This window comes from Lissotriton helveticus, chromosome 7, assembly GCF_964261635.1.
Source record: "Lissotriton helveticus chromosome 7, aLisHel1.1, whole genome shotgun sequence".
Lineage (NCBI taxonomy): Eukaryota > Metazoa > Chordata > Amphibia > Caudata > Salamandridae > Lissotriton > Lissotriton helveticus.
In genome coordinates, this window is record NC_136068.1 from 109,395,277 (window position 1) to 109,419,682 (window position 24,406).

General features: G+C 45.4%; 1 protein-coding gene across 1 annotated transcript in view; it reads left to right on the forward strand.

Moving 5' to 3' along the window:
* Positions 1–24,406, forward strand: part of LOC144768957 (baculoviral IAP repeat-containing protein 7-A-like) — a 52,585-nt gene that overhangs the window by 17,670 nt on the left and 10,509 nt on the right. Inside the window, exons 2-4 of the mRNA XM_078652956.1 lie at positions 12,306–12,402; positions 22,335–22,416; positions 22,781–22,823. Coding sequence (XP_078509082.1) covers positions 12,306–12,402; positions 22,335–22,416; positions 22,781–22,823 — 222 coding nt within the window. The remainder of the gene's footprint in view (positions 1–12,305; positions 12,403–22,334; positions 22,417–22,780; positions 22,824–24,406) is intronic.

A 24,406-nucleotide genomic window follows, 5' to 3' on the forward strand; every position in this document is an offset into this window, starting at 1 on the left:
TGGCTCATGTCCTTTTCACTTAATTTTTCATAGCCACTGTACTGTTTAAAAACTAATAACAGTCTTTCATAGAATGAATGAACTGATTCTTTGGCTCCTGATTTGTTCTATCAATTTTAACCCAATCTACTTCTTTAGGGGCAATTTTTCCTTTTAACCAATAAATCACTTTGTCCTACAGTCCCATGACTTCTGATGATGGAGCACCTGTCGCTATATCTCGAGCTGGTTCTACTTTTGGCCAACTTACAGCAATTTTACATTCTGTCCAAAGATCTGATGGGACAACAATGTCAAAGAATCCATCAAGATCAATCCACAGAACTTTCGACACTTTTATAAATCTGTCCACCTGTCGATACCATTCTACATGCTTTTCCCTCAGCCGAGGAAAATAATTTGAACAACAAAATGTCCTGTCTAGACCAGGGAACATGCACATAGCCTCCTCCTGCAATTTCTCTCACTGGGTATTGATTAGCCAACGTTTCTCTTTTTTCTTCCTCTTTTCTTGGTCCACTTCACTCTCCATTTACTCAAGTCACCTAATTTTTTAATGTACACAATCAGTGTACAATTCTTCCCATTGTATTAAAATTCTCAATTTCTTTTTCAGTGAAATCCAATCTGTAACGTTTTCCCAAATTTGTCTGCCTGCTCAAATCAATCTCTAATTCTGCAGCCAATTCTTCTAATTGATCATATTTATTTTTCGTTTTCCACTGTACACTTTTGCAAATGAATAACAATTCATCTAGATAATGCTTCAAACTGTCAGGACCAATTGTGCCAATGATTAATTCCTTCAAATCTGCTTTAAGTTTTGCGACATCAAGCTTTGAGCTTGAATCTGTTTTCTCAACACTCTTTTCTGGTGACTGGATATCTGACTCTGCACCCATTGGTGTTCTGCATAATGAACCTGGATTAAAAGTTAAATCGGGCATCATTGTTTTCTCTCGATGTATTTCAGTTAATTCTGAGTAAAATTTTTCAGCCACTTTCTGAATTTCTGCATTTAATGGAATAGTCAAACCTGGAGGGTTAAATTCTCCTTGATCAAAAACAGGCTGAACAGGACCAATCGTTACTGGAACTGTTACTGCTTCCATGCCCTTAGTCAATTGTTGAATTAATTCTTTCTTTGATCGTAAATATTCTGAAGTACTGGGAATTTCCTCATCTCCTCCGGTACCCATTAGACCACTGGAGAGTGTCTCATTTCTTGAAACTGGAGTTTCAGGAAAATTCCTGCTTTCACCATATACACTAGAATTAGTTCTTGTTTCTAATCTTTCAGGAGTTTCTATATTATTCGGGTAAAATCTGGGTGATTCCTCATTAAGTGGAGGTGCACTCGGTGTGGTTCCTGTAGAAACCATCGGGGTAGACCATGAACAAGCTGGTTTTAAAGGAGTCTGTTTCTTATTTGTCAGATATATTTCTTCCAGAACTCCAAATCACTTTCTCCAATATTATTGCTCTTTTCTGTATTCTTTTGACCTGGTATTTCTGTAATCATTACTCTCACTGGATAGAGACCATCACACATGTCTGCCTGTCTCCACCGACGCATTCTATCCTCATGGGTTTCTCTATTTAAGTTTGATTTTGGGGGTCTTATCATACCATTCGCTTCCCGCTGAATTGAAACATCTCATCCTCCCATTCGACTAAAGCCTCAAATTGTGTTGGTCTAGGCTTCGGCACAAGAGCCATCATTTTTTCTCTTCAATTTTTCAAAACTCATGTTAAATGAGCCATCCTCCGGCCAGGCCAAAACACCATCGTCCTTAGTATAATGCATCCAGACGTCAATCCAAAGACAAGTATGATAACCATATTTGCCTTCCATATAGGCTGCGGGTGTTTTGTACTTATGAAGTAATTTTCCACCTCTCGTTTCAATTTTCTTATCGGGTGAAATATAATTTTTAAATTTCTGAAGCAATGTAAGCTTTTTTTCCTCTTTTTTTTATAATAACTCCTGTTTTAATCAAATCCGCGTAATTTAAAATGATCGTAAATCTTTCCTGGTTGGTGCGCGAAACACACCAACAAGCCAATCGGGTTAAGCTACGTCACTACTTTGCTCAACCAATAGAATCGCTGCTTTCCCAAAGAGCCAAACAGCTAACAACTCGTCAGTCACGTGAGCCAATCAGTGCGCTAGCTGTGACGTATGTTAGCCAATCACAGCGCGGACCCTGTGACGTACACAGCCGCTGCAGCTTCTCGTCTCTAACTCCAAGCGCTTACCCCTCCTTCACAAAAACTTTTCACAGCAATCTTTTTAAGAACACTTTTTCAATGGATTTCAATTATTAACAACAAATAAACGAACCATTTGTCTGTTTCGCTAAAATAAAGCGATAGTTTTTACAAACATTCAAGTATTCTTTGCGTGGAATAGACGACGCTACTCTCACAGAATATACATTCGTTGATAAAGTAAACCTTACTTTACCCTTCTATCAGGTAATAACGAACTCGTTTTCTTCTGAATGCACATAAAGTAGCAAATCAAAGTTTGACTCTTAACGGAATTACAAATTCATTTGCGCACTTTCAAACGGAAAGGTTCCCTAACCACACATACATGAAATCTTGGCAGGACTTTACCAGCCATAGAAATCCACATTTGCCAGTAAAAATAGACAACGCTACCTTACCCTTTACACAAGCTTGGATTAAATTCTACTATTCTTTTCGCAGTGAGTTTTAAAACAGGCTCTTAGTCCCTATACTCAAAAGCTACGATTTCATAGACAATCCTCACTATACATTCTACCTAGAATCCCTAAATTCGTGTTGTACGACCACAACACTAGTGATAACAATACCACTATTTTGAAACCGAACAAATGCACTGTGTAACTTCACTTTGTCACACCACTCATATGCCGGCACAACTAGGATTTTTCACTGCAGGAAAAAACCTTTCGACTACATGTAACAAGTGAACAAAACTCAACATATGTTAAACATCTATCCTATGTAATTACCATGTAGCATGTTGGTTACCATAGCAACCGTAACTCTGCTACCAGAGAATTGATCCAGCGCCCCTATAGAAAATATGTCATCAACTCCACAATAATCACCATTAATCATAATTCATTCACAAGGCCCATAAACTAACGTGACATATTTTGAGCAACTGAATCATGTGACCTAATTAATAAACCCTATTCACAAATTATGTACACATTTATATACAACTGCAGTATAATGATTTCACCATGGTATCTGTTAAACTTTACATTTAATTAAGCCACTCAGGCAAATGGATCTGCTGATGGTAGCAAGACTTAACGCAATAACAAGGCCAGCTTGTCTTTTCAAAAATCTTATTTATTCAAGGAAAGTGCATTTTATTAAAATCTTTTTATTTAAGCATTATTATTTGAGGATTAGCAAAAAGTATTGACAGTTTTAAGCAAAATCAATTAGCATGATTCAAAAGAATAAACAGTTTCCCATCACCTAAGCCCTAACGTCCCTGACTAAAACTCACTCCACCTAAAAGAATAAAGTAAGTCATTTAGCCCTATTGAGCCTTACGTGCTCCAAGAAAGTCCGTCAGCACGTCACGCCCAACTGGAGTCAGGAGAAGATAAGCAGCAAGCGCGCCCTCCCTACCAGGGGAACGGTTATTATACCTTTTTTCCCTAACTAATCTAACTAAAATGAATACTTTTCCCTGCCATTCATAATTCTGATTGGCTGACAAACGTCAGACCACATAATGTCATTGCGTTTTCGAAGCCCAGTTCCGACTCTCTCTTAGAGTCTATTGTCCCTTATTTTCAAGTCACGCAGCTTCCTCCAATTTGAAACATTTGTAATAGTCAATCCGTGACTTCCTTAGCTTGACAATCTCTCTGCCGGTTTCCAACCTTGGCTTAGTCCGGCCAAGAGCACGAATAGTTCATTGTTCAATTAAACTTTCATTCTTTTTTAAACACGACAAAACTTTCCACACTGGGCTCTTGCTTTTTCTGAGCAGGGCTTCGCCAATCACCATATTAAAGACGTACTAGGCCTCAAGCCTTTTTCTCAGTAACTAGTATTCAAACAAACGCAAGAGAATAATTAATGCAAGAATTAGAAATCATTCTGTTACCCACCCACCTTTGCTAAATATTAACCCATTAATCTGTTACCTAGCAGAAGCAAATGAAGCAACGAACAGATTTGTGCACATTTAAGACCGAAAAACAAAACATGAGCACACAGAAATAAGCACATGTAATTATAAAACAGCCGCATTTAATTCTGACAAAGTCAATAGACAAAATTAATTTATTATTTAACACAAACATGCATTTGCCACAAAAGGCACATGTATGAGCACATATTTTAGTATCCCGCATGTAATGATCTGCGATTTTAATCTAAGTTGATTAATTATTTTCACTGCACACATTGTTAATATTATTATTTCATTATGGAAGTTTAACTTTGCGAACTGAAATAAATTTATTTCCAAATCTCGCTCCATCAATAGTGTGCCACCCGACTTGTATTTTGTCGTTTCTGTCATTGCATCCAGATATGATGCAACAAGTAACATCATACCTACAACAAGTGAGGACTATTGGCTTTGTTAATGGTTGTTAGTTGCATAAATAAGCAGCAGCTATGGCTTGTATGTAATTTAGAAAAAAAGCTTTAACTTAAACCCCTGGTGATACCACGACAATGTTGCTCTCCTGAGTTTCAAAAGAGAAGCGAAATCCAGAGAAAATTACTCTTTAAAGGATTTCCTTTCCCCTACAACGCTCCCCTGGCATGACATCATGGCGAAACTTCTCCACTAGTGAGCAGTGTGAGTGCGCACACATCAATGTGCCTGCTGTCACTGTAGTGTGGAAAAAAAACAGACCGCCTGAACCAGGGCACAAAACGGAGCCCGATAGAGACCCATTTCGAGGCCCCCTTTAACCCCATCGCTGCTGCCGATGTTCAGGGAATGTCGCGTGCACTACCTTGGTAGTGCTGCGCACGTCCGGTGAACATCGAGGCCCCGCCCGTGCAATAGAATGTTCTGCACTAGCATGGAACGTTCAGCGCAGGCAAGGGATAAAAAACTGCCGGTGCTCAGACCTGGCCCACTTAACCCCTTACGTGTGCATGATGGAACCACCCCGTCATGAACCACCATCATGCGGCTGCCGCTCCGCCCATGTGGCATTAATTCCCCGCCTGTGCGGGTGTACTAATGGGCGGGCCGTGACGGAACCACGCCGTGATGGTCACAGGCCGCCTGTGACTCATGACGTCGTGGTTCAGTCACGAGCACAGCGGCGCTGCACTCAGTCTCTCTCCCCCCCCCCCCCCCCCACCCCACTCAGTACCAAAGTGGAATTCATGCCGCGGAGAAGGGGTTAAAGCCATTGAAGTGATTATATAAAGAGTTCACCTTGTACCAACCACTGCACTACTGATCAGTATGTGGCAAGACTACACCCCGCCTCTTTAGACTTTCATCGTTCATCAGCATTGTTTTTAATCCTAACAAAGGTACTAAAGGTTGTGGCAGTGACCATATTCATGAATCTCCAAGCCTTTCTGAATATCTTTGTCTAGTCAAACACAATCCCTCTCTTTTTCAAGCCAAATAACTGGTTAACACTTGAATTCCCACAAACCTTGGTAGTACTCGGCAAGAGCCCAGAATGATTAGACTTTAGTTTTGGGCACTGGCACCCAGACACTGCTTCTACCAACTTGTACCTTGTTTTATTTTTCTTCTCTTATGATGTGGCCTAAATCCAGAGAACCCATTTTGAATTGTCATTTCTTTGCTTTAGTTCTCGAGCCTCAATTGCTGGTCCCCTTAAGAGCCTCACTATTACTGCATAAAGTCCTGAAACGTGTCATATTGGACTGTTTTTCTGGAACGTAATGATTTATTTTCGGCAAAATTTAATCGATCTAAAACGTGGACGCTGATGAGGCTACACTGAACAGCACTCGCAGAAATCCTAATACCTTAAGAGGTGTTATGAACAAACCAAAGTGTTTGCGCTATCCTCAAGCACCCCCTAGTTGTAGGCAGATGTTGACTCATGCTAAAGACGAGTGATCAGCATAGCCAATGTTACTGAAATCAAGATTGCAGAACTAAAATATCCTGCTGAGGTTGTGTAGATCTGCACGCGTCAAAATGTTTTGGCTGTGTTATGGACACAAAAACGCCCCAATTTCCACGCTTTTGTAACTATTCCAGCTCCTCCACTGATCATTCAGAAGACTGAACATTGCTATTCCTTGTACAACCAGTATTAATTTCAAGAACTACTGTAACTCAAGTTGTTGCATGTGAGGGATTTTTTTAAAAACGTTTTTGTCAAATAACACATACAAAGCAGAGCTCTGTGTCCTAGAAACTTCTGTAGAATAACCATACATCAGTCTGACTTTGACTATTTTCATGTGCAAAACAGGAACAAATGAAATATTGTATGCTTGCCCCCCCCCATGCGCCTCCGTTCGACAGCTTAAGCCGAGTCGGCCCTATTTCCATACCACCATTCATTGAGCACTAGCAGGTGGGAGGCCATATAGTACGATAAAATATTGGAGGTCGCCAGCCCCCCACAGTATGTGGACTAAAAATAGGTCCGTAGAGCCACCCTTGCCACTCTACCATCCCATACGAACTGTCCTAGGACTGCATTAACCTGTCTGAACAATGTAGGAGGGATCGGATATGGATGATTTTGCAATTGATAAAGCAAGCGAGGGAGCAAGACCGGCCATATATAGGCAGGGGCATATGGGACCAAGTTTAATGTCCTTCCATACGCGATCCCATACAGGATCCAAATTTCTATCCCAAGATGTAGTAGGTGAGTCTGATAAGAACACTCCCAGATATTTCATCTCCCCCGCCCCCCCAGATACCACCTGAACAGTAGATACCCACGAACCAAGGCCCCCCTCGCCCCCCTCATCACCCAGAGGGTAGACTTTCGGGGGTTCATGTAGAGGCCGGAGGTTTCCCTAAAAACCTGCATGGTGCGAAGCAGTCTCGGTCCCGTCCTATCTAAATTGGTGAGAAAAAACAGCACATCATCAGCATATAGTGCAATACAATCCGATAGTCTGTGGGCCCATTCAAGACCGGTCACTTGAGCTTCAATCCGCACCCAGGCAGCAAGGGGGTCCATAGCTAAGGCGAACAGGTAGGGGGACAGTGGACAACCCTGCCTGGTGTCTCGTCCAATAGAGACCGCGGAGGAGACCGAGCCCGCCGCCCGCACAGACGCAGTGAGGTCTGTGTAGAGCAAGGTCAGATAGGACAGGAAGCCAGGCCCAAAATTCAATCTGCGGAGGAGTGTGAATAAATACACCCTGCTAAGAGAATCTAATGCCTTGTTCATGTCTGCCAGCAAAAGTGCTGTTCGTTCTCCAAACCCCGGACGGTCGCAACGGCAACATGCGCCTGCCGAATATTATGACCGGTCGCCCCTTGGAGCATAAACCCTGCCTGATTGGGATGGACTAGGGAGGTGATATTGGGCCGAAGGCGATTGGTGAACGCCTTCGCTAGAATCTTGGCCTCTACGTTCAGAAGAGAGATAGGGCGGTACGACGCGTGTTGTTCAGGGTGGTCTACCAGGCTTGTGGAACACCACCACTTCTGTGTGTCTCCAATCTCTAGGCAGATTACCTCACACTCTGGCCTCTTCCACCGCCCTACGATGGTGGGGTCCGAGCTGCAAGAAATATTGTTTAAAGATTTCGCATGGAAAGCCATTCGGTCCCGGGCCCTTTCCGGGGTTCATGTCCCTAAGTGCGGCACCCAATTCCTCCTCTGTGAGTCGGAGATCAAACTCCTTACTAATGTCATCCGAGAGGGCCTTAGGCCGCTTCTTGGATAACCTCCCACCTATCACTTCCGCCGGTATACACTGTTGGGGGGCATAAAGGTCTGCATAATATGCAGGAAAGCGATCGGCGATAGCCCGGGAGTCTATAAGGGGCATCCTGTCTGGGACCACCACGCCAGGGAGGACCTGGGGGTATAGTGTCCTCTGACAGTCTATGCAGCAGCTTGCTAGATTTATCTCCCCACTGGTAGATACTGCTCCGGGTCGCCAACCATGCCTGGTGGGCCTCATTTAACAGGAGATGCGAATAACCCTGCTGTGCCAGCAGTAACTGGCAATTAACCTGCTTACCCCTGTTGTCTCTACTACAGCTTTCCAGCTCAGCCTCTGCACATATGAGAGACTCTGTACTCTGCAAGCCGCCGTACAGAAGGAAATATCCACACCACGTAGTGTGGACTTCATTGCTTCCCATAGAGATTGTGCCCCATCCACCGAGCCTATGTTAAGTGTCAAGTATTGATCGATGGCACCTTCCAGATGCTTCCTGTAGTCCTCCATATGGAGGTTCCATGCCGAGAGGTGCCACTGAAAAGGCTGGTGCACCCGTCCGCAATGTGAGGGCCACCGCCGAGTGGTCTTAGAGCCCTCATGGAAGGATATCGGCTGCCACCACCCTGCCCTCTGCCTCCCAGTGGACAAATATAAAGTCGAGGTGGGAGTAGGAGTTGTGAACCACTGAAAGGTACGTGTATCCCTGTGCCGTGCAGTATGCGCCAAGGGTCTACCCAATCGAGGCCCATCACCAGGGAATGCAATTAGGTGGGTTGCTGGACCTCCATGGAGTCCCGGGCCTCCAGCGGTCCCTGGCCACCTCCATCACATCGTTCGAATCCCCTCCCACAACTGCCAGGCCATCTGCTATATCCGCCCATAGGGTCATAAGCCTCTCTACCAAACCCCAGGACAAAGGCGGGGGGCGTATAAACTCCCTAACATGGTAAATATTGTTTACAACAAATTTTTTACAACGCAGACTTTGACCCCCGCATACCTTTTTTCCGCATAATGCCCCTACCCCGCATACCATTACTCCGCATTTTTTTACACCGCATGTGCATTTACCACGCATGCGTCTATAACGAAAATCGTTGTAAAGGTATGTAAGGTAAATGCACATGCGGTGTAAAAAAAAAAAGAATTTGGGCGATCTACATCATTGTGAGGAAACGGGCTTTTCCGTTTCCTCTTATCGACGTGCACCGCCCCTCACAGAAAGACGACGTGATGAAGGAAGCGGAAGGAGAGAGGTAAGGGGGAATGGGCCTGGGGTGGGCGTTAATTTTTAAGGGATTAGGGTAGTGTTGGGGTAGGATTTGGGTAGGGTTGTGGTGTAGTGTAGGGCAGTGTTTCCCAAACTGTGGTCCTCGGACCCCCTTTCACGTTCAAATTGGGCTGCTTCCGGCAGCCTCACTCGAGGAAGAGTCGGACTCCCTCCTAGGCGGTGTGTGAGGACGAAGCCACACTGTCTTATCCGTCCACTGGAAGACCTCCTCCGGCGAGTCAAAGAAATGAGTACGGGACCGATACACCACCCGCAGCCTGGCCAGGTACAACAAAGCATAAGGATACTTGAGCTCTCGGAGGACTGTCTCTGCTGCTGGACCAATTTCGTATAGTCTGGAAACATCAGAATGCAGGCGTTGTCGAATAACAGCGTTTCTTTGGCCCTAGCCCGTTTCAGGATAGTGTCCTGGTAATGGTAATTGAGTAGTTTTGCAATAATAGGCCTGGGGACTTCTGCATTAAGGCTCTATGGGCGTGCTCCACCACTAAACATTTCGACAGTGACTCCGGAGGGAGCCATCTCTCCAGTCATTGAGTAAGGAACAGCTCCATGTCTCTATCCTCGCACCCCTCTGGGAATTCAACAAAGCAAAGATTGTTGCGCCGAGCCCTCCCTTCCGCATCCTCCACCTGAGTGGCCAGTCGACGTTGGGTGGTCTCCAGAGAGGTCACCCGTTTCTGCAGGGTGGCAACCACTCCAGAGTTTCTCGTTTCAACCTCCGTGATGCGTGCAACTGCATTGCGTAGATCTTGACGCAACAGCATAATGTCGGAACCAACTGCCCTGATTTTTGCATCCAGGGCGTCCCTTGAGTGGGTGATAGCAGCAATGAGGGCAGCATTGTCCGGCATATTTCCGTGCATCCTGTCCTTCCCCCGAGGGCCCCAGGGCCCGTGAATTTATCCATTGTGCTCTGCTTGGCCGAACCCCCACCTGGCTTGTCCGGCATATTTCCGTGCGTCCTATCCTTGACCCCCCGAGGGCCCCAGGGCCAGTGAATTTATCCATTGTGCTCTGCTTGGCCGAACCCCCACCTGGCTTGTCTCTCGTCAGGACGGACCGCAGGCCCTCCCACGTCATAGACAATTGCAACACCCGCGCTCCGTGCAGCAGTCAGGGTTTAATGGATCTCGGACCGGGGGCTGGAAGACACACACTCCCCCGTGCCAGTGACCACTCCACCGCTGGCGGCTAGGGACTGACCGCTCCATGCAGAGGCAGCAGGAATGTAAAAATGCTGCCCGGCCGCTGATCACGAGGCCATCCGCAAGAGGGATGGGAGGGGGCTAGAGAACCCAAGTCAGCTGGGGCCGACCACAATCAGTGGCGTCGCCATGAGCACACGCAGTCCGACTGACCACCTAGGCAAGGCTGTCGCACCGTTGGCGGAGGGGGGAAGCTGAGGGCCCCCCACCGGAGACCAAAGATCCACACAAGCCACAAATGATGTCCTGGCACAGGTCCGTCCCCAGAGGTTCTGAAAACGCCCACATGGCCTGACAGGCCGCCAATGTAGGCACTCCGGGGAGCAGGGGGGCACAAGGAGGATCAACCACCAGGCGCCAGGACGCTGAGGCAGCCCCCGCCCTGCGACACCTGGAATCCGGCTCACACTCCCAGCGCCCCCGGACAGCACCCCCCCCAAGGCCTGATATGGCCGCCAACCGTCTGTAAATGCCTTGTGGAAGGAAGGGAGGGTTGAGAGGAAGCCCCGACAGCAGGGGGACGTCACCAACTGGAAGGTCCCAGCTCCCAAGAGCCCCCAGAGTCACTCGCGTGGCTCGACGGGTTGCCTGGGCAAGCACGTAGTACAGGAGAGGGAGGGAGAGGGAGGAAAAAAAAAGAAGGCTCAAGCAAGCGAAAAAAGAGCGCACGCTGTGGTCTAGGGAGGATGACTACACAGCTATGATCCGGGACCTAGATAATGTCGGGACGCTGTACGAAAGCGCAGACCGGAGAAGCAGGATATTACAGGATGTAGATTAAAGCTGGACGGAACTCACTTAGCACACGTCCACCATGATGGCTTGCTAAGACACACCCCCACACGAAGTATTTTACTTTACCGTTCATTGTACACTTTCTGATACGATTTTGTAGAGATTACATTTTTTGTAAATCTTTGCTTCATGCCTAGTTATCACATATAGACACTGTTCAGTCAATAATACCTGTAATCTTGCAGACTATGGTTATTTGATAGTATTTCTATTTAGGGCAACTGGTACAGTAAAGCAATTGATCCCTAATAAGGAAAATAATTTCACACTTGTTTGATTTGACAAATTATTCAAATGGGCCACAGTTTGCCTTGTACCCTGGAAAAAATGTCTTTCGAATATCACACTTATTCTCTTGAAGCATTTGAATTATTTATCTTGGACATTATGGGGCTCTTGCATTGCACCCACTCCCCCCTGCTAATATAAGCGGGCTTCGTAGCTACACCTGTCAATCCCTCTAAATCGTGTAGGAGAACACTGTTTCCTTGCATGCAGTACTTTTACCTAATGGTCAATAAGCAACAGTGATCTACCAGCATCAGGTGGAAAATTCTGGGAACTGGGTACTGCGACCATGCTTGCTGGTGCTGTCTTAAACCCAATTTGATTAAAAACCTATGAGCGTTTAATCTAATCCTTCAATACTGCACGACTTTGGACCAATTTGCAGTCCTTCTTTAAAGTACTTTCCACAGGTGTATTTCATTAAATGTGTACAACTTTTTGATAAGTCATTTGGTAAGAGAACCACATTTCTATGAATATCTTGCGCCTACATGCAATGATCTATTGCAACTCTATGGCCTATAGCTGCTGTATCATTGTGGCCCAGAATTGGTCCTATTTACATTTGTTAAGTGATATAATTAAATGTATCTACATTGAAATGTAGACTGCTTCCATTTTTGACACATCCAAGGTCCAATCACAAATAGTGTATCTGGTCCTCTGTCGGCCAATACTCCAAATTCTCGTAAGAACGTGGAGTGGGAGTATTCTGCTTTAGGGCACTGCCACTATGGAAAACATTACTGTTTGGCATTTTGTGAGCTCTGACTGTGGGGTGGTTTATGGCTAAGCTGTTCCTTCTTTCACCAGCATGGTCTTCTACAGGCGACAACGAAGTTTGGTGTTTCTACTGCAATGCAGGGATTCGTAACTGGAAGAGGCACCATAACCCATGGAAGAGACATGCCCGTCATTCGCCCAGGTAAGTGAGCACAGTTCTTGGAGTGGAATGGCTGGTCCTCAGCTCCTTCTACTTCACCCCTTGTGAAAACAGAAATCTGTTGACAAACTGTACACTTCTTGTGGTCAAGGTGCAGCTTGGCTCACCTGAGGGGAGTAGAAGTGGGCAGGAGGGTCAAAGATACTTAAAATAGACAGAGGTGCATGGGGTTTCTTAAGTACCTACTTTCCCTTGGGAAGTGCTTGTACACTCGGATTGGTAGTAATGCACCGCTGCTGGGATGTGCTGGAGCAATACCTATAAAATGAAGGTCTGGGAATCGGAGTGTGACCATATTGGGTCATTTAAAGCATCATATCGGAGGGAGGCCTGGTGAATAGAATGTCTGGTAACTGTGCAGAGCTTAAGCTATCATTGAGCTGCTTCATGGCACTTGGGACATGGGACAGGAACAGACTAATTTGCATATAGCCAAGTTCTGAGCTGGGATGGTGCAGTGAGCTAAAAAACGGTGATGGATCAAGCCCTGATCTTTGGACTGGGTAAGAGTGGTCTGCTTAATTCAGGCACTCTGTTCATCACCACCCCCTTTTCTGAATCATTTTGTCCACCATAAGCGTGGAAGGGTATACTCAGATGTGAGTCCCTTGCTCATTGCACCATCAGGATTCAAGCAAGCCGGGCCGACGACGCCTGAAATGGCAGAAACCGGTCCCCGGAATCTTGTTTCCTTCCCAGTACAAGAATTGGCTTGGTAGGTTGGTTTGCCCTGTTCCCATCAAGCTCTGGGACAGGAACAGACTAATTTGCATATAGCCAAGTTCTGAGCTGGGATGGTGCAGTGAGCTAAAAAACGGTGATGGATCAAGCCCTGATCTTTGGACTGGGTAAGAGTGGTCTGCTTAATTCAGGCACTCTGTTCATCACCACCCCCTTTTCTGAATCATTTTGTCCACCATAAGCGTGGAAGGGTATACTCAGATGTGAGTCCCTTGCTCATTGCACCATCAGGATTCAAGCAAGCCGGGCCGACGACGCCTGAAATGGCAGAAACCGGTCCCCGGAATCTTGTTTCCTTCCCAGTACAAGAATTGGCTTGGTAGGTTGGTTTGCCCTGTTCCCATCAAGCTCTGGGACAGGAACAGACTAATTTGCATATAGCCAAGTTCTGAGCTGGGATGGTGCAGTGAGCTAAAAAACGGTGATGGATCAAGCCCTGATCTTTGGACTGGGTAAGAGTGGTCTGCTTAATTCAGGCACTCTGTTCATCACCACCCCCTTTTCTGAATCATTTTGTCCACCATAAGCGTGGAAGGGTATACTCAGATGTGAGTCCCTTGCTCATTGCACCATCAGGATTCAAGCAAGCCGGGCCGACGACGCCTGAAATGGCAGAAACCGGTCCCCGGAAGCTTGTTTCCTTCCCAGTACAAGAATTGGCTTGGTAGTTTGGTTTGCCCTGTTCCCATCATGCACTGGGACAGGAACAGACTAATTTGCATATAGCCAAGTTCTGAGCTGGGATGGTGCAGTGAGCTAAAAAACGGTGATGGATCAAGCCCTGATCTTTGGACTGGGTAAGAGTGGTCTGCTTAATTCAGGCACTCTGTTCATCACCACCCCCTTTTCTGAATCATCATGGCACTTGTATAGCAGCAAGAGGCCATGTTAACCAGACTTGCTTTTTAAATAAATTATTGAAGTAGGAGGATGGGCAGGGTGAGGATGAATGTTGTCAGATTGATGGTGACTTTTAGATCAGGGAGACCTCAACCTTTCTCTCCCATTTCTCCCCCCCCCCATCCCCCAAACCCCTGACCAACATTTTCAGGCAACCGGAGTACACTGCTTTAATCTCCTCCAGGCCTCTGTAGCCTCTGCCCTGCCCACATCACCTCTCCACACGTACTCTCTGGCACTTCTCTGGTCCTGAGGAGATATATCTCAAAGTGGGCAATTCCCCGGGTCCCACTGGGGAAACTGAGCTTTCGGTCTAGTTTTTGTCTTTATAAACCTCTATCCCTCTCTGCCTACTGCTACCTCTTACGCTCTAAACCAGTGTCCTAAGAAGATTTAAGGCCTCGGGCAAGACATTTGAATTAATTGTTTGACCCAGTTAAAATGGATCCTTGAACATTGCGAAATGGTAAATGCACATTCAAATTTGATCAAGACAGGGGCCCGCAAAAATGTTTTCCCCGAAGATCCCTGGCACTAGCAGTTTCTAGGTGTGGCAATTCAATAAGGCAGCTTAGCAAATGAAACACGAGCTGCAGTACTGCCAAAAGCAGGCTCCTTTATTCAAAAGGAGATCCCATCCATGCATAAGTGCTGCTGTGCAACTGACACCGGACACTCCAATCCAAATACATTCAATCACCTTGGTGGTGACCTACCAGGTGACTGTATTCAAAGATGTCCAGCTTTCTCACTATGTCTGTGAGATGAGGGTATTGACTGGTAGGCGTCAATTTCTCTGAGCATCTGCTTTTTAGGTCGAGCCTCTGCTGCGCATGCTCTGCGAGGCATGCTGTATTCAGGAAGGGACTTGATGCTCCATACATTTTCTTCATTGGCTTGTCATTATAACTGTGGCTGTTCATTGGTCAATCTTAATAGCCCCTACTTAGTACCGCCGTATCTCATTTTGTAACCTCCCATGGCTACACCCCCTGTTACATGTATTCTTACTTGACTGGCCTTAATGACCGCATCCAAGCACTATCCTTACCTAGCTTTGTCCTGTCCGCTGTTATTCTTCTCCTTACACGTTAAAAAAAATTATAGCACAGATGCCGAGGTGTTACATTTGCGAGAGTTTAAGCTATTCGCATTGTAAATGACAATTCTGTTTAAAAAACGCATAAATAAAAGCTTAAAAAAACGCATTAAATAAAAGCAATTGCCATTTACAATGCCAGTAGCTCAAACTCTCGTAAATGCGAGACTGATTGGATTGCAAATGCTTTTTTTTTTTGTCCTACATATCCGCCTTAATTGAGGGAGCTCGGATTGCCTTGCCCCTTTAAGTACTACAGGCTCTAGGAGCAGAGTTCACACACTTGGCGGTACCCATGTGATGCACAATGAGTGGGCCGCTGGGATAATGCGGTCCATGTATTTGCTTCCACAACAAAATAACTGCATAAGCAAGCCCTCTGGACTCTGCCCCAGCCTATTGGTGCTCTTATTTCATGAATCAGTGTTTCTCTCCCCCCACTTATTTGTCTTCTGGCAAAGTAATTGCCTATACTACCTCTCACTGCTTGCCCTTGCTTTGACTTTCTTACTCCTGTGTTTCCATTTCTCTTCCCCCTTCCCCCGCCCCCATTACTCAATGCTGAAGCCTCCCTCCTCGTCCTATTACATATTTTAGTCTTTACTCTGCTTAAACCTTGTCCCTGTCTTGATCCGGCTCACTTTATTTATTTTGCTTCTTTTAACTGTCCTCACGGTATAGTTTCTTATATGTAGTTAAAATTCCATTTACTTCATCGTCCCGTTTTCTCTCTGGTCGGCATGGCCAGTGCCGCCTCACCCCCCCGTCATTGGCCTTTTTAAGACTTATTAGCAGTTCTACAGACACTAGCTTGTATTGCATTGCAACATTTATATAGGACTCGCTACCTCTGAGGGCAATAAAGTGTTGTCTATATAGGCGGCATGCTACGCCCTGTAGGCTGGGGTCTCTGGTTGCATGGGTGTTTGCATTTTCATGCCCTAGCAAGGGGACATGAGGGCCACGCGCAAGCAAATGACATGCCACTGCCCCGGGTTGGTTAAAAAAATGCAACCACAATGGAAGTGCACAGTATTCGTTCACTCTTGTGCCATTGCACCTGCTACACTATTGATGGCTACACCACTGCTTATTTTGCTAGTTTGTGGTGAGTCTTGCTTTGAGAGTAAAGCTCAAGGTTCTCAGAGGTATTTGTGGTTGGAAGTAAGACTGGAGATGCCCGGAGGTGGGATGGTTCCTGTCTGGGATTGCCCCTTTTTTTTTTTTTTTTTTTTTTTTTTTTTTTTTGTTACCTCCTTTTCCACCATGGTTTCATATATGACTGGATTGGTTTAATCCTTTACACTGTCTCAGTACATAACTGGTAAGGGTTATGATATTCAGTTCCATCACCCTTCAGCAAGCAAAGGTCTTTTCAAAACCTGCAAATCGAAACAATCTCAACGTGGACAATGCCGCTAACATACATGGGGATCCAATTTTAGAGACAGGCCCGCAAATGGAGTGAGCCACAGCAGCATAATCATTGGACCGGGGGGGGGGGGAAATAACATAAAATCCCGGACAAATTAATTCCATTTAAGCAAATGCCAAAAGGATCTTTTGTTACGGTTCCCAGATCTGTAGGACCGAAGCTTGCCAGTCCCATAATGTCTGAGGATGATGGTCTTTCCACTTTTTGCAGATCTCCCTTCTGGCTAATAAAATGGAGCAAAAAAAGATTTTTCGCCGGACTCCGCACTCCACCAGTCACTCCAAAGATGGCAAGAGGGGGATCAATCAAAATTTGAAGGCCCAAATATACTGTAAGCAGATTGCTGATGGAGTCCCAGAAAGCAGAAACAGAAGGGCATTCAAAAAACATATGGGCACGGTGGCATTTATTAACCCACATCTGGCACAGAATACCGAGGAACCTTGGACAAATTTTAACAATCTTTGTGGCGAGTAATATGCTCTGTGGAGTGTATAAAGGTGGTTTCTACGCAACCATGCGGGCTTCACAATATCCCACAGGACCTTAAATGATGCAGACCACCGATCTTTTAGGTTGTAACAGGCTAGAGAAGAGCCCCACAACAACTCTGGTATCTGGAAATCCCAGTCAGACTCATCTTGTATTAAGTTATACCACAAAGATACCTCTTTTTTTTACCTGATGGTTTGTCCAAATGTAGAGTCTCAAGCTGGTTGCCCCCCAACTGGAGCTCTAAATCGAACTAAGGCCTGCGAGGTATAAGAATGAGCCCAACTAGCCATCTGGATGATATACTTAAATTTGGAAAAGTTTAGCCCTGTTTTTTCCTTTTTAAAACTTCCCATGGCAGCAAGTTTCCTTCCACAAAGATATCTCCCCATGTCTCCAGTCCACCATCCCGCAAAGGAGCAGCCAGACTATCTTCTAGCGACCCAGGGTTTCCAGGAGAATCTCACAGCAGGGCCCTACTAGAGAAGTATCCAAGCTTTATTGAGTTCCTCACCGTAAACCACATTTTTGCAATCCCCTGTAATACCTTCAGTTGGATTTTCTTAAACTTTGGGTCACCAAATTTGAACAAAAAACCTGACTGTGCTACTGCTTCCCCCTTCAGCATAGCTGAAAACATACTGCCAACCCAATGATCTACGGGCATCTTCAACATTCGGGCATGACAGAGTTGGAACGCCCACGCGTACATTTGCAGATCAGGAGCTGCTAAGCCACCCTTCTCCCTACGGCGCCTGAGCTTTTTCCATGCAATCCTTGGAATATGTTTGTCCCAAATAAAAGATGTTATATCCCCCTGCAACTTGGATATAGCGGACGGGTCAAAAAAAAGGGGAATGTTATTAAATAGAAATGAGATCTTGGGCAAAATCGTCATCTTAACTAAATTGACTCGTCCCAGCAAAGATAAAGGAAGATGAGACCATGATTGCATGAGTTTACGGCATTCCCTTGCGACTGAAGCAAAATTGGTTTTAACAATATTATTGATGTTTTTAGTGATGGTCATACCCAGGTAAAGTAAACTTGGAGTGAGTTGAAATTCCGTATATATCTCGGCTGGAAGGCTGTCTGGACCAGCCACCTTCCCCTTCTTGCTGTTTAGTATAGCTGCTCCAACCTCCTCTTCCGTAATGATGTTGTCCAGAGAAGCTCGTTGCTCCGCGGATAGGGAAGGGAGAGACACCTTTTCCAGCCAATTCTCAATATGTTGCTGGTCCAAGATTTTATCTTCCTGATAAATTGTTTGGAAGAAATCTCTAAAGATTCTCCTAATATCACAATCTGACGAATATAGTAAATCATTGTGAGCTATAGACGCGATGTTATTGCGGACCTGGTCGGTTTTAGCTTTCCAGGCCAAAAGTTTTCCAGCTCCCTCTCCATATTGAAAATGGGCTCTCTTACTAGCTTCCCATTTCTCCAACAGACGTTGATTAAGCACCGAACCCAGCTGACCCTTTAAGAATACTAGATTGTTGGAAAGTGCTTGTGTAGTAGTCCCAGGTGAAGCTTGGTCAATCTTGCTTTGGGTTACCAGCATCTCAGCTTCTATGGAAGCTACTTCCGCCCTATGTCGCTTCCTTCTAAATGAGACCTTGTTGGTAATAAGGCCTCTTAGAAAGGCCTTATCTAACACAATTCCAGAAGTAGCTAACCCCAGATTGATCTGTATAAAATGCTGGGTTTCCTTAATTAGGAAAGTTATGTCGTCCGCAGCTGAGAGGAGTGAACGGTCAAATGTCCAGGATCTAACCACCTTAGGGAATCCCTCAAGTTCCATGAATACTGCAGAATGATCTGATGGATGGGAGGTAGCGGATAGCTTTCACGAATTCGACCAATGATTAATTAAAACAAAATCAATTGTGGACTGATGATGATATTTCTGGTTACGATAAGAAACCCCTTGCTTTTTGCCGGCTTTTTCCCTACAAATGTCAACGAGCCCATACTGCTTCATAGATCTAAGTAAAAAGACCCCAGTCTTAGAAAGAGCTAAAGGTCGACTATTGGGGATTTTGTCTGAAACTGGATCCAAAACAATATTAAAATTCCCTGCCAGAATTGTAGGTTCTGGGAAAGACAGTAGATGGGAAAATATGGATTTTAATGTGGAGGGGTCATCTATATTGGGCCCATAATAGCCCGCTATTGTAGTTCGTTCTCCGGCAATTAGTACTGTCGTGATGACCCATCTGCCACCTGGATCCACCATTTTCGAAACTAATCTTACTTTGAGTGGTCCTTTAAAAATAATGACACGCCTCTATTGTTAGTAGTTTGTGAGGTTGATATGGATAAATCAATCCATCTGTTTTTCTTTACTAATGACAATACCTCAGCCTCCATTAAATGGGTCTCCTGGAGAATGATGACCTGCGCATCAGAATCCCGTAAGTATTGCAAGATCTATCAGCCCTGGGTCTGGTGCCCCCCCCCCCCAACCCCACGGGAAACCCTTGCCCTATCTATCCGGAAACTAGTCCAGAAGATAGTGCCCCAACCCAACACTCCCACTGTGCTGTCTTCAAAAAACAGAAAATAAAAGTGAGGATGAGCACAAAAGTACGAGTTACTAATCAGGCCAGACCCTTGTATAAGAGAGAAATATTCTTACTCTACTTTATAATCTTTTCTAAATTGTCTCCTATTCCCTCTCCCCTTTTTTTTTTTATTTATTTTTTAATTTTATCTATTCTTTTATGGTTCTTTTGGTTTTTTTTTTCCCCTCCTTTTGTGGTTTTCTCCTACCCCTTGTTTCTTAATTTCCATCCTTAATTAAGCCTTTCTTCTTCATTTTCTTAAAAGAGAGACAGGTACTAGAATACTGATCAGAATAATGCAATACAGTAGTCTCAACCAGAAGATCCCTTAGCACTTCCCTTAGACCCCCCAAGAGTGAGTAATAGCTCATCTGCCTCTTGTACCGACCTAATGTTAAACATCTTGTTGTTGTGCATTATTCTCAATGAGGCAGGGAACTTAAGTTGAGCCGATGCGCCTGCACTTCTAAATGCCTGCAAACGCCTTCCAAGCTCCCACTGTTTCTCAAGGGTAGCCCTAGATAGGTCTGATCTAATTTGAAAGTTGAAACCTTTCCCTACCAAAGATTTGTGCTTTAAGGCTGAATTAAGAATACTTTCCTTAAGTGTGTAAGTATGGAAATTTACAAGTATTTTACGGGGCTTATCTCTGAGGATTTTTCCTGAAAGGATCCCTATGGACGCGTTGGATGTCTTTGGCCAAATCCTCGGTTGACTCTGCCAGACTCAGTGATTCTTTTAGAAGGAAGACCACATATTGCTTAATGTCGGACCCCTCGCTCCCCTCTGGAACATTTAAAATACGGATATTACTACGCCTGGCGTTCTCCAAAGTTTCCATCCTTTCGGCCATTAGAAGATCTTCTCTCAAGCTTGATGTCGCCTTTGGCCTGATCTATATGTAATGATAGACCTGCAACAGTCTCTTCAATTGCTGTTGTTCTAGCATTAAGGCCATTAATCTTGTTATCTAAGGATTCGCAGAAATTCCTAATCTCTAATTGATTTGCTTTTGAGGCGTCAAACCCATTCTTAATGTCTGTGGACAGAACCAAGAACATGGACTGCAAAGAGGTAGCCATAAGGTCATCATTATTTTTTCTTAAGGGCTCTTCCTGCGAGGCCAAAGGCACCTTTTCAACCTCATTTCCCTCTGTTTCTGTGCGTATCTCTTCTAAACCGGGTACTTTCTCATCTACCTGAGGAGACGGGCCGCTCTCTATAACCACTGTGTCTATCTTAAGACCAACCTCCGGGATAGAGGAAGGGGTAGAAAGAGGGACTGCTTCCATAGCACCAACCATACCGGCCCCACTTAAGTCCTGCAAATGACACTCCAACAGGGCAGATTGAGCCAGGGCTTGATCTTCTGAGAGGTGCAATATCTGAGGACTAGCTTTAAAGTAAGAACGCAGTGATGGGGTGATTTTAGACCCAGCACTAATAACCAGGTTATGGCCTTTTATCGTTTTGCAGTTTTTAGCATTTGTTTTGCCCGCTTAGCTTTAATTTCCGTATTCAGGTATGATGAGGTCTTCTTTGCTTTTGTGTTTCCAGAGTATGGACTTATAGGTGTATTTAAGTTCAGAGAGGGTTTTAAAGAGCGAATCAACAGGTGATGCGGTATTAATTTTAAATTGCTCTCAACAGGACTGGTTTTAGTACTCTTACCCTTAGTGTCCTCAGTGCCCTTCTTCTTATATGCCCGCTTACCTCTTTTTTTTTTTTTTTTTTTTTTTTTTTGTCGATGCTTGTGCCCCTTTAGAGGAATTTACTGCCTCACCACTCCCCTTACCTGCAAGGTTCCCCGGACCTCTCAACAAACCCTTAGTCTCCTGTGGTGGATCCGCTCCTGCCTTGTTGTCAGCGTCAGCGTTAGCCAGTGTCTCCTCACTGACTCCACCAGGGCCAATACTGCTGTTACTCACGCAAGAAGCGTGCAAAAGGCTCCGGAACCGCCGCCCTCTCCTGAGCTCCAAGGCGACCCGAAACCAAAGCCGGAGGCGTTTGAGCCAAACGGGGCAAGCTAGACGGAAGCGACAGGGCAAACACTCCAGCTGCCTGCCAGGCTCCAGGAGGGAGGGTAGGGGAGAAAAGCACCTCCAGACGCATAGAAAAGTAAGGAAACCGAAGACGCCGACAGAACGCCGGTAAGCCTTGTGGGGGGGGGGGGGATCGGGTCCGAAGAGTAACCAAGACCACCAAGGAGGCGGTAGTGTTCGAGGGAGTCCGTTAACTGGTGTACAATAACCTGAACAAGTCCTTTCATGCTCTGGCCACAGCGCATTGACCCTCCCCAAACCGTGCAACACTCAACAACAGCTGACGGCGGGAGCATGGAACGGAGCACCGCAGCAGCTCAACTAGCTAATCTGAACTTAATGGGATTGGCTGGTTTTCAGTGGGGTCGAAACATTCTAGTCTAGAAGGGTGGTGGACTATCTGGTGTGCTAGACACCAGTTGTTGATTCTTGTAGAACCTTAAGATTCCACGAAAATTATCCTGGCGTGCATTGTAACTCTGCTCCCACCAACACACTATTTGGGCATTATTCCCCTTTCACACCTTAAGTGGTGATTTGCTACACTGATCAACTGCTAGTTTCCCATGCTATTGGGAACCTATCCCGTCAATGGTACAGCTTCACTGTATGCAGATCCTTTTCTGTCCACTTCCCAGTTGTGCGTTCCTGAACCAACAAAAGGGACCTGATTTCATCTGTGCTGTCCAGGAGAAGTACTGTAGAAGTCCACGATCTTCGGTAAGTGTGTTGCGCACTGCGTGCAGCTCAACAATGAGCCTGCTGAAGAGCGTCCTGGTGGGAAGCGCTGCAAGTGAAGGGTGACGGCTCTGCTCAATGAAAAGGTGCATTGTTCATATACTGCTGTAGCTGTTCAAATTAATTGGCACACTAAATTAGATGTACACCAGTCTGATCACAGCTTGTGATAAGATGATCTGGTAAAGCATTCTTCTGCCAGTTGTTGCAAGTAATAATCCCTGTTTGGGGGAATTTGTGTCCACTGTGAGCCATTCTAGAACCTCTGAGGAATATGTAGGAAGTAAAATGATGCTAGTTGTAAAGGGTACTGAATTCAAATTGAGCCAATCCTTCTATTTTTCAGAAGGTTTATCAGCAGGGCGGAGGAAGCACCACACCGTGCCAAGGTGAGTTGAGTATTAAATGGCAGAGGTGGTGCCAAGTTTGGTTATGCTGTTACTCCTTAAGAAGTCCATGATCTCCAACTGCAGTCTGAACTTGCAGTCTATATTTCTAACCAGTCATATCTTGTATTCTGTTTGTGTGGTTTTTAGAGGTTGAGTAATTAATAATTCTGATGTATTTGCCTCATTATTGTTTCTCAAGCATGTGGGCTATGCAGTCACATAGTGCATACTGAACTGCTGATATTCATACACCATGCACAATAACAGTATGTTGAACTATGATGCCACTGGTTGAAGGTAAGTGCATGATTAATGCAGTGAGTATACCAGGAGAAGAAATACTAACTAGTGTCTTGAGCTAGGAAGTTGGATTGTCTTGCAGCGTCTGGCTCCTTTCATGAAGGAAGCTAACGTGGTGGCTGGTGACTTTAAAAGGGTAGGGTGGTAACACAATTCAAATTCCAATGAGTTTCTTGAAGGGTTCTCACTTTCTTGCCCTAAGGGCCACATTTACAAAGATTTTGCATAGGGAAGTTTAAGTCTTTTTGCTGCACCGGCCTATGCTAAATCGAAAGGGCAGAAATGCACCATATCTATGAGATGCAGTGCATTCCTGTCCTTTCAGCCAGCACAACATTCAGGCACACTTGTCCTGCATTGTTGGCAGGATTATTTTTGTGCAAGAAGGGACAGCTTTCCCGCTTCCACCCAAGTTCATTATGAGCCTTTCTCTGCCAAACTGCAGACCGAGGCCCATCAAGAACACCTCCCCCTCTGCTAAAGCGCGGGGGGGGGGGTATGCCACTGATGCAGTGGCTGAAGTGCACACTTAACTCTTAGTCAGCTGGCTTAATTTTTGTCTGCAGCTGGTTCCTTACTTCTCTTGGGCCTCTCCTGGAAAGATTCAAACACTGTGTGCTCCTCTCTATAATGTTTTCAAAGTGAAACCAAATACTGTGCCAACCATGCATTGATGCCAGAAGAGCAGCACCCCCCCCTACAGCCTGCCCCTCTGTGATAATCAACATTGTTGCCATCCACTCTCTCATTGTCCCCATCAGGCTGTCCCACCTATTTAAGTGCATGTAGTTTTGCAGCCCCTCCCAGGGCCACAGTTGATGCACCCCAAAAGCAACTAAATTAATGGCATTCTAATCCAGCACTCCCTAGTGTGATGTTGCTGCTGTAGCTTGTGCCTACAGGGTGATGAAAACCTCACACACCTGGTGCTTGTGGTTGTAGGACATGAAAGTTCGAATTCATGGAGGAGATTCAGCACTCTGCCTCAAAGCAGTAATTTTCCCTTCAACTGCTTTATTTTCAACTGTTCTTGCCACTTCCTAGAGGGTGGCGGGGTAACACCACTTTTGCCCATGAACACTGAACTGAATCATTAGCCCCACAACAACTACATTTACACCCCTCCCCAACCCCTGTGCCAAAATAGGCTCCACCATTGCTGGGGCTCTAGTATTGCTTCCCAGCGAGGCTTTAAGTTGAGACTGAGGGACCACACCAATTTTAATGGAGCCTGATAGTGGCACTAATGTCACTCTTGTGGCTAATCCAAAGGGCAGTGAGAT